The following is a 10,000-nucleotide window of genomic DNA, read 5'->3' on the forward strand; positions in this document are numbered from 1 at the left end:
CTCTCTCTCTCTCTCTCTCTCTCTCCCCCTCTCTCTCTCTCTCGCTCCTGGTAGGGTGCCGTGGTCATCACAGTGTCTCACGGCGGGGACCCCATTCCCAAAAGCCCCTTCAACATCTCCGTGGCCCCGCCCCTCGACCTCAACAAGATCAAAGTGCACGGACTCAACAACAGTGAGTATTGCTGACGTCTCATTGGTCAGACGCCGGCACCTCGAAGCAGATCATCTCACCGTTTTTACGCTCACTGATGGCTGACGGACAGCAGTGTAATTTCTATACAAATGACACTTTAAGTATAGCTCGTAAATCTCACCTACTGCACCTTTAACCTAACCTAACCTAACCTTGTATTGAGGTTCATCGCTTCCACAAACGCACAACTTTCTTCCACAAACGCACACATTTCTTTTCCACAAATGCACACATTTCTTTTCCACAAACGCACACATTTCTTTTCCACAAATGCACACGTTTCTTTTCCACAAACGCACACGTTTCTTTTCCACAAACGCACTCGTTTCTCCCTCAAACACACAGAGGTGGACGTGGGGAAGGACCAGGAGTTCAGCGTCAGCACGCAGGGCGCCGGCGGCCAGGGCAAGCTGGACGTCAAGATCACCTCGCCCTCGCGCCGGCCAATCCCCTGCAAGCTGGAGTCGGGCTCGGCCAATGAGGTGACCACGGTGAAGTACATCCCCCCGGAGGAGGGGCCCTACCGGGTGGACATCAGCTACGACGGGAACCCCATCCCGGGCAGCCCCTTCACCGTGGAGGGGGTGATGCCCCCGGATCCATCCAAGGTAAGGGGGAGGGGGTGTGGCATGGGGGCGGGGCATGTGGGGTGTGGCCTGTGGGGTGTGGCCTGCGCTTCTAGAAGATCCAGACCCACGAGGAACACGATTTAAACTCAACACAACGGGCGAGCCCACCTCCTCCCTTCACAGGCACACGGTCGTACAAACCACGGTTGTGGTTTCTCAGCCATGTCACTTGTTTTTATACACTATGGTGACCTCAGCTAATCTTCTTGATGTTTGCTGATACAAACACTGGAGGGGATTACGACCGGGATTATGAAGCAAAGGTGCTGTAGTTAGTGGTTAGCCTTGAAGTACTTTGTTTGATCCTCACTGTCCACAACCTTCGTTGAGAACAGTTGAGCAAGATGCCTAACCCGTACCAGCTCCTTAGAAACATGTCTGGCCCTTTGAGTCATCTCGGATAAGAGCCTCTAAATAACGATAAAAAGTAGGACTTGCTGTTTTCCTGGTTGTTGTTTGATGAGTATCACATGTGGTTCGACTTCGCTGACATAATATCCTCAGGCAACGACACAGTTGTGACTCGTTTCCTGGAATTAAAACAATAAGGGGCCGAGTAATGTGTAGTTACCGGAGTGTTTGACTCCCAGCCGAACATTCTGGGTTCAATCCCCAACGTCCACACTACTAGTCTATCTTTGAGCATCTTTAGCAAGACTGAGGAAGGCAGAGTTACGGTTACGTTACAGAGATATTCTACTGAAGAGACCTTATCCGCATGAGTGAAGGTCGTTTTTTCGGAAGGGGATTTAAAGTGTATTTCTACAGCGGCCAAACTACACAGTGTCTTTTACCGGGTTTTTTTAACGGTTTACAGTTTACGACTGCTGGCCCTAGTTTGCATTTGCCAATTACGCAGTTACAGATCTTCAAGCGACATGATTGGTCGAAACAAAGTTAATCGCTCCATTCACTGGGATCTGAGCTGGGCTGCCGGCAGACTTTAGATTACTCATCTAAAGTCGGATTTGTGAGACTATAAATGCCTTGCTAGAAGTAAAAAGTAAACAGAATAAATACAAGCGTCACCATGGGGACTCCACTGCCTCTAATAAGGTTTATGTGGGGCTTGATTTACCTGCAGAGACAGACTGCTGTGGTTTCAAACAGCTGCCCCAGGATCAGACAGGGCTGGGCCGAGCCTGTAGACCTGGACTCAGTACCGGCTGTAAATCAGCCCTGTGCTGCTCTTTCTCTCTCAGGCGGATAAGTGGCGTCTCTGGGAGACTTATGAGTTGAAGAAAGAGCGCTCTCTCTTACACACACACACACATGCACTCAACCTTTATTCTCTCCTCCTCCCACACAGATGTATCTATCACCTTTCTCTGGAGTGTATTTCACTTTTTTCGTTTCCTTCTGCAAGGTGTCTCTCGCTCTGTCTGTCTCTCCTCCTCTCTCCCTCTTTCTCTCTCTGTCTCTCTCTCTCTTTCTCCCCCTTTTTCTCTCTCTGTCTCTACCTCTTTCTTTCTCTGTCTCTCTCCCTCTTTCTCCCCCTTTTTCTCTCTCTGTCTCTACCTCTTTCTTTCTCTGTCTCTCTCCGTCTCTCTCTCTCTCAACAGCGTCCAAGAGAGACTGTTATCAAACAGTATAATCTATTGCATCACAGTTCATGATTAAATCTTGGTCTCTCTCTCTCTCTCTCCCCTCCCTCCCTCCCCCCCCCCCCCCCCCACCCCCCCTCTCTCCAGGTGCGCGCCTACGGCCCGGGGCTCCAGGGGGGCGTGGTGGGCAAGCCGGCGCCCTTCGCCATCGACACCAAGGGGGCCGGCACGGGGGGCCTGGGCCTGACGGTGGAGGGCCCCTGCGAGGCCAAGATCGAGTGCCAGGACAACGGCGACGGCTCCTGCTCCGTGTCCTACCTGCCCACCGAGGCCGGCGACTACGCCATCAACATCCTGTTCGCCGACCAGCACATCCCGGGCTCGCCCTTCAAGTCGGCGGTGCGTCCGGCCTTCGACCCCTCCAAGGTGACGGCCAGCGGGCCGGGCCTGGAGCGCGGCAAGGAGGACGAGGCGGGGGTGTTCACCGTGGACTGCTCCGAGGCCGGCGAGGCGGAGCTCTCCATCGAGATCGCGTCCGAGTCGGGCGCCCAGGCGGAGGTGTGCGTGACGGAGAACGGCGACGGGACGTACTCCATCACCTACACGCCGCGCTGCCACGGCACCTACGCCATCACCATCAAGTACGGCGGGCAGGCCGTGCCGCGGTTCCCCGCCCGCCTGCAGGTGGAGCCGGCGCTGGACACCAGCGGGGTGACGGTGTACGGCCCGGGGGTGGAGCCCAGAGGTGGGGCCGAGTGTTTTTACTTTGTACGATTGTTGTGTGGAAAGTTTCGTACCTATAACGTAATGTAACTTAGTGTGCGATATTTTCTTACTTGTTCGTCCTCAAAGACAGTTGCCAGATCTGCCAACTGCAAAATGTAATAAACTCATTTTCAAGGTGGAGGTTAAAGTTAAGCATGATGCTTAGCCCTTATGATTCTGATAATGCTAATCTTGTTACAGTTAGGAGGAGGAATTTATTCCAAATTCGAACCTACTTTTTAAGAGCTGTATTTTCCGCCTGGTTTAATGGTTTTAAGAAAGCACTGAACTCCTGTTCCGATTTGACCACCATTCATTTGCAAGTTTCAACATCAATTCAGGCAATTTTCATTTGTAGAATACAAAAGTTATAAGATTTTATAACATTATGGAATCGATCACCATCGACCACAGATTACATCCAGGTAACAAGCTACATGCCAGCAGAGCTGCTCCAGGTAGCGACCCTAACGTCCGTGTGCCCCCCCCCCTCCCCCCCAGGCGTGCTGCGGGAGGTGACCACACACTTTGTGGTCGACGCCCGGGCGCTCTGCAAGAGCGGCAGCAGCCGCATCAAAGCCCTGATCACCAACCCGTCCGGCGCCGTCACTGACGCCTACATCACCGACAAGGGGGACGGCACCTACCGGGTGGAGTACACCGCCTACGAGGACGGTGAGGGCCCTACGTCAGGGTGGAGCGGGGGATGTGGTGGAGCTACACAGAGTGTGTCTATGTCACTCTTTATAAATGTGGGACGTTTTATTTAATCTGAACTATAGGGGGTGGGTTTTTACTAGTTTCATGCATTCACTGTGATACCACTAACACGACAGCCTCAATGACGTTTAGAAGTATTAGAATAATTATTTTAGTACATATTTTAGTTTCACTTTCACATTGTGGGTTTCTGTTTGGAGAAAGAGAACACAGCCGGTCAACAAGTCACAATAATGCAGGTAGATGCAGTTATTGATGAATCCACTTTCTCTCCTCTCTCTCGCTCTTCAATTCCACATGCCTCTCTCTCTCTCGCTCTCTCTCTCTCTCTCTCTCTCTCTCTCTTGCTCTCTCTCTCTCTCTCTCTCTCTCTCTCTCTCTCTCTCTCTCTCTCTCTCTCGCTCCTTCAATTCTATCTGCCTTTACCTCTGTGTCTCTCTGTCTCTCTCTCTCTTGCTCTCTCTCTCTCTCCCCCTCCCTCAGGACTCCACCTGCTGGAGGTGCTGTATGAGGAGGTGGGGGTCCCCCAGAGCCCCTTCAGGGTGATGGTGATGGAGGGCTGCGACCCCAGCCGGGTGCGGGCCTACGGGCCGGGCCTGGAGGAGGGGCTGGTCAACAAGCCCAACCGCTTCACCGTGGAGACCAGGTACCCAGAGGACCCTGTCTGTAGGGGAGCAGGGGGGAGAGCACAGCAAATAGATGTAAAAAAAAAATATATATATATATATAAGAAGAAATATAAAACAAAATATTTTGTAAATCTTTGAAAATTTGTAAAGTAATTAGTAATTTCCATAATTTTGAAAATGGACAAAACAAAAGCATTTCCAATAAAAAAATGAATCAGTAGTTAAGAAACAATTCAGCAGACATAACTGATTCAGAGTTCGGACCACAGAGGTTTTTTGCTGTGTAAATGCTGAATATCCATATAATGCTACCTTTTACCATAGCCTTCCTGCTATTGATTCATCCCTCCCTCCCTGACTTCAGCCTGTAATAAAACCATTCCCTGTAACGGTTCATAACCTCTCCCCCTCCCTGTCTCCCCTCCGCAGGGGGGCTGGTACCGGGGGTCTCGGCCTGGCCATCGAGGGTCCCTCCGAGGCCAAGATGTCCTGTAAGGACAACAAAGATGGCAGCTGTAGCGTGGAGTACATTCCCTTCACCCCCGGGGAGTACGACGTCAACATCACCTTCGGGGGCCTGCCCATCCCAGGTGAGAGCAGAGAGGTTCCTGATGGTCTGTGGTTGAACGTGTGGATGAGAATTATGGAAGTGGTGGTCTTGGAATGGGGCATGGCGCATAGCAACGCCTCACATCCATTCACCCCGCAAATGCCAGCATCTCACACTCTTCAAGGTGCACTCAAACGTTAAGTGAGCTTAAAAGCCTTGAGCACATCATTACCCGAGCACAATCTCATGCAGAGAGTCGTTTTTTTTTCGACAATTTGTTCCCAAGACCTTCTTCTGACGGATCGTCAGACGAAGGTCTTTGAACAAAGTGTACATTGGTCTGAGGTCTGTCTGAGATCTGTCACGATAAAGCTACTGAATAATCAAAATAAAGATTATCCTCTGCTCTACTTTCACTTTCACTTTCACTTTGAAGTGCACTTCAACGCTCAGACGCACCTTCACTACAAATTTGTATGTTCAATCCAAAGTGTTTCTCTGGGTTTTAATCTAAAGTTCCTCTCCGTGTCACGCCCCCACAGGCAGTCCGTTCCGCGTGCCGGTCCGGGAGCTGGTGGACCCGGGGAAGGTGCGGTGCTCCGGGCCGGGGCTGGGCAGCGGGGTCCGGGCGCACGTCCTCCAGACCTTCACTGTGGACTGCAGCAAGGCCGGCCTGGCCCCTCTGGAGGTGCAGCTGTACGGGCCCACCGGTGAGGCTGTCCACACACACAAACACACAGACACACACACACACACGCACGCACAAATTCCAAAGCTTGCGCGCTCATGCACACACACAACCACACACACAAACACAAACACACACGCAAACACACACGCACACACATGCACACACGCACATATACATTCACACACACACACACACAGTTTGGTGCTGTGCACAAAAGCACAAAAACAAATGGAAAAGATTAACTTATGCGCAAGCTGTATGTCACACACACATGTATGTTGTAAGCACCTGGTTCGTCTTTATTCACCCAGGTGTGACCGAGCCGGTCAGCATCACAGACAACGGCGACGGGACGCACACGGTGACCTACACACCCGCCAAGGACGGCCCCTACACCGTGTGTGTGAAGTACGCCGACCAGGAGGTCCCACGCAGGTGAGCACCACACCACCCCCCTCCCACCCCCCCCCTCTCTCCAGCTCCTATAAGATCTATTTTCTCTAACTCCGCCCCCCCTCTCTCTCCAGCCCCTATAAGATCAAGACGCTGCCGGCTCACGACGCCAGTAAGGTGCGGGCCAGCGGTCCGGGCCTCAACTCGTCCGGCGTTCCGGCCAGCCTCCCGGTGGAGTTCACCATCGACGCCCGCGACGCCGGCGAGGGCCTCCTCACCGTGCAGATCCTGGTCAGCAGCCACGCCCTTTTTTTTTTTTTTTGGTTGGGGTTCAGCTTAGCTCAGGAGGTAGAGCTGGTAGGGCTGGTAACCGGAAGGTTGCTGGTTCGATCCCCGGCTCCACCTAGCTCCTAGAGTGTCGGGGTGTCCCTGAGCGAGACGCCTCACCCTGACTGCTCCCGATGAGCTGGCTGTCGCCTTGCATGATTTATATAGATAAGGCTGTCTGCTAAATGAAAAAAAAACTTGTAATGTTTGGTTTGGTTTTGGATTGACCTGATCCTGTGATCGGTCGAAATACCTCAGAACCGTTTCTGGATTTCTGGATCCGGTTTCCCAAAATGCGACTCCCGCAAAGTACAGACATGGTGGCTGCAGCGTTTACAAAGACTTGTTTATCCTCAGAGACGGGAAAAACATGAAACCTCCCTGAGGTTAGGCTTGGAAGGGTTTTCAAACACGTATTACTCATCCATCTCTGTCTCTCCCACTCCGCCTCACCCTCTGTACCGCACCCTCTCCACCTCACCCCCTGACTCTGAGTCCCCCTGCTGACTCTCCTTCTCTACTCCTGGTTCTTCTCTCCCTCTCTCTCTCTCTCTAGCTCCCTCTATCTCTAGCTCCCCCACTCTCTCTCTCTCTCTCTCTCTCTCTCTCTCTCACTCGATCTCTCTCTCTCTCTCTCTCTCTCACTCGATCTCTCTCTCTCTCTCCACCCTCTCCCTTTTCAGTCTTCCTCTGTCCCTTCTCTTCCGTCCTAAACAAGTCTTATGAACTGAACACATTCACAAGCAAGAAAACAAACAAAATATATATATAAAACTACATTTTAATATTTGGCATTCCAGAGAAACCATTTTCCTTTTCAAAAAACCTCAGGGCTGGATAAGTGTGTGGCCTGATGCCACTTCAATAACCTCTTCCTCTCAAACCAATCTGATATCATATTGTGTGTTCCCAAAGAGACGGTTTGTCTAGTATACAGTGGGGCTGGGAGGTTTGGATGATGAATCTCCCCATGTGGCAGCCATTGTCCTGTGTATCTACCCTTTATTGTCGGCCCGGAGCTGGTTAAATACAACACTTGTGTTTGTTTGTCTGACTGCTGACCACTCTGCTCTGTGGACACCACATGTGTGTGTGTGTGTGTGTGTGTGTGGTGTGTGTGTGTGTGTGTGTGTGTGTGTGGGGCCCACACGCGGTGGCCCTCAACGTTAAACTCATTCCAGCGTCATTCCTGCTGGGACTTTCCCACTTTTTTATGGACGTTCACTTCTCCTTTAACCCACCATGCACCACACCCCCCCCCGGCCCACCCAACCTCCCTATGCCCCCACCCCATGGTGTGACCCCCCCCCCCCCCCCCCCTGTGTCTCGCCTGTGGCTGCAGGGTCCGGACGGGGTCCTTCACCAGGGCGCGGTGCCGGTGGAGGACTGGGGCAGGCGGGTGTGGGAGAGTCACATAGTGAAGGGAACCATCCCCTTCAGACCCCTTAAGAAAGGCTGCGTAAGGCCTCTGCCTCTCCCTCGGTCTCTCCCTCTGTCTGTCTCTCCCTCTGTCTCTCCCTCTGTCTCTCTCTCTCTCTCTCACTCCCTCTGTCTCTCTCTCTCTCTCTGTCTCTGTCTCTCTCTCGCTCTCTCTCTCTCACCGTCTCTCTCTTTCTCTCTCTGTCTCTCCCTCTGTCTCTCTCTCTCTCTTTCTGTCTGTCTCTCGCTCTGTCTCTCTCTGTCTCTCTCTCTCTCTCTCTCTCTCTCTCTCTCGCTCTCTCTCTCTCTCTCCCTCTCTCCCTCTGTCATTCCCCAGTCATTCCACATTCCACAGTCACCGAGGCATCACTTCACCTTTAACCTGCACGATGTCACTTTTACTTTAAAGAATGAAACGCGCCCTCTTTGAGTGACTCTGTCCAGGGAAATTAACTATGAATCATTCTGTTCTGGTCCACGTTCTGTAGCTCCAGCCACTAGAGGCTGCTAATGGGGACATGTACATAGTGCCGCTTTAATATCATCAATAGCATCACAAACACTGTCAGGGTCAATAAGTATGAAGACTTCAATGAAAGGGTAAGACAGAGGTTGGCAAGTGGCATATGGGACTAATGGTTAAATATAACACGTTATTCTACCGCTCTGTCTCGCTCTCTCTCACTCCCTCTCTCTCTCTCTGTTTCTCTCTTGCTCCTTCTCTCTCTCTCTCTCTCTCTCTCTCTCTCTCTCTCTCTCTCACTCTTTCTTTCTTCTTTCTCTCTCTCCGTGTCTCTCTGTCTCTCTCTCACTCTCTCTCTCTCTCTCTCTCTCTCTCTCTCTCTCTCTCTCTCTCTCTCTCTCTCTCTCTCGCTCTCTCTCTCTCTCTCTCACATTCTATGTTAGATAATTAATCTAACGCTGTTGGTTCATAATCCTCCATTCGTCAGTGGGGTGTGCGCTGTCTCAAACCTCCCATCCCTCTCATGATCCCCCCCCCCCCTCCTCCACATTCCAACTGCCATCGCTGCAACCCAACCGAGTCTTTATTTATGTCCAGGGAGGTTAACCTTCATGGAACGCCAAGACTTACATCTCCATGAGCCAACATGTAACCGTGGAACATTACATGTCCTTCCATCCCTCTCTCTGACTCTCACACCAACACACACATGTATATAACGTATGTACAGGTGCATCTCAATACATTCGAATATTGTGGAAAAGTTAATTGATTTCAATAGCTCAATTTAAAAAGTGAAACTTATCTATTATATAGGTTCATTACACCCAAAGTGAACGTTTTAAAGGCCTTTATTTGTATTAATCTTGATGATTATGGCTTACAGCTTAGGAAAAACGCCAAAATTCAGTATCTCTGAAAATGAGAATATTGTGAAAAGGTTCAACCTCTAATCTGCTCATTACCTCAAAACACCTGCAAAGGTTTCCTGAGCCTTTAAATGGTCTCTCAGTCCTGTTCAGTAGGCTTCACAATCACGGGGACGAATCTATATAATACAAGAGTTACTGTATTTATGAGATTTTGAGAATTATTGAAATTAACGAACCTTTCCACAATATTCTAATTCATTGAGATGCACCTGTATATTCATCTATACATATATATATATATTTCAATATACGACACCAATGGGGACGCTCGCGCTCATTCTGAACCCTGTGGCCCCGCCCCCTCACCCCTCCCCCCTCCCCCCTCCCCCCTAGGACCCGGAAGGGAAGCCCAAGAAGGCCAACATCCGGGACAACGGGGACGGGACCTACACGGTGTCCTACGTCCCGGACATGGCGGGCCGCTACACCATCACCATCAAGTACGGCGGCGACGAGATCCCGTACTCGCCGTACCGCATCCACGCGCTGCCCACCGGAGACGCCAGCAAGTGCCTGGTCACAGGTCCGACCGCCATTTTATTTTTATTTTTATTTTTTTTATTGTTATGTTAGGTGGCTGTGAAGTGTTTAGAAAAGCGCTTGTATTGGTATAATTTAGTATGTTTGAATTATATTGTTATTGTCATTATTTTAATGCAGATTTTTTTAAAATAATTTTGAATGAATGCATGAATTGTAATGAAAGCATGAAGGGTTAAGCGCACAAGTGCACGAGTGGTAGTCC

At 50.8% G+C, this 10,000-nt stretch overlaps 1 protein-coding gene across 1 annotated transcript in view; it reads left to right on the forward strand.

Moving 5' to 3' along the window:
• Positions 1-10,000, forward strand: part of LOC311367489 (filamin-C-like) — a 62,445-nt gene that overhangs the window by 35,193 nt on the left and 17,252 nt on the right. Inside the window, 10 exon segments of the mRNA XM_084486327.1 lie at positions 55-172; positions 539-801; positions 2,514-3,111; positions 3,633-3,806; positions 4,335-4,497; positions 4,910-5,070; positions 5,573-5,740; positions 6,033-6,156; positions 6,249-6,405; positions 9,589-9,778. Coding sequence (XP_084342453.1) covers positions 55-172; positions 539-801; positions 2,514-3,111; positions 3,633-3,806; positions 4,335-4,497; positions 4,910-5,070; positions 5,573-5,740; positions 6,033-6,156; positions 6,249-6,405; positions 9,589-9,778 — 2,116 coding nt within the window.

This window comes from Micromesistius poutassou, assembly GCF_964030765.1.
Source record: "Micromesistius poutassou genome assembly, chromosome: 22".
Taxonomy (NCBI): Eukaryota; Metazoa; Chordata; class Actinopteri; order Gadiformes; family Gadidae; genus Micromesistius; species Micromesistius poutassou.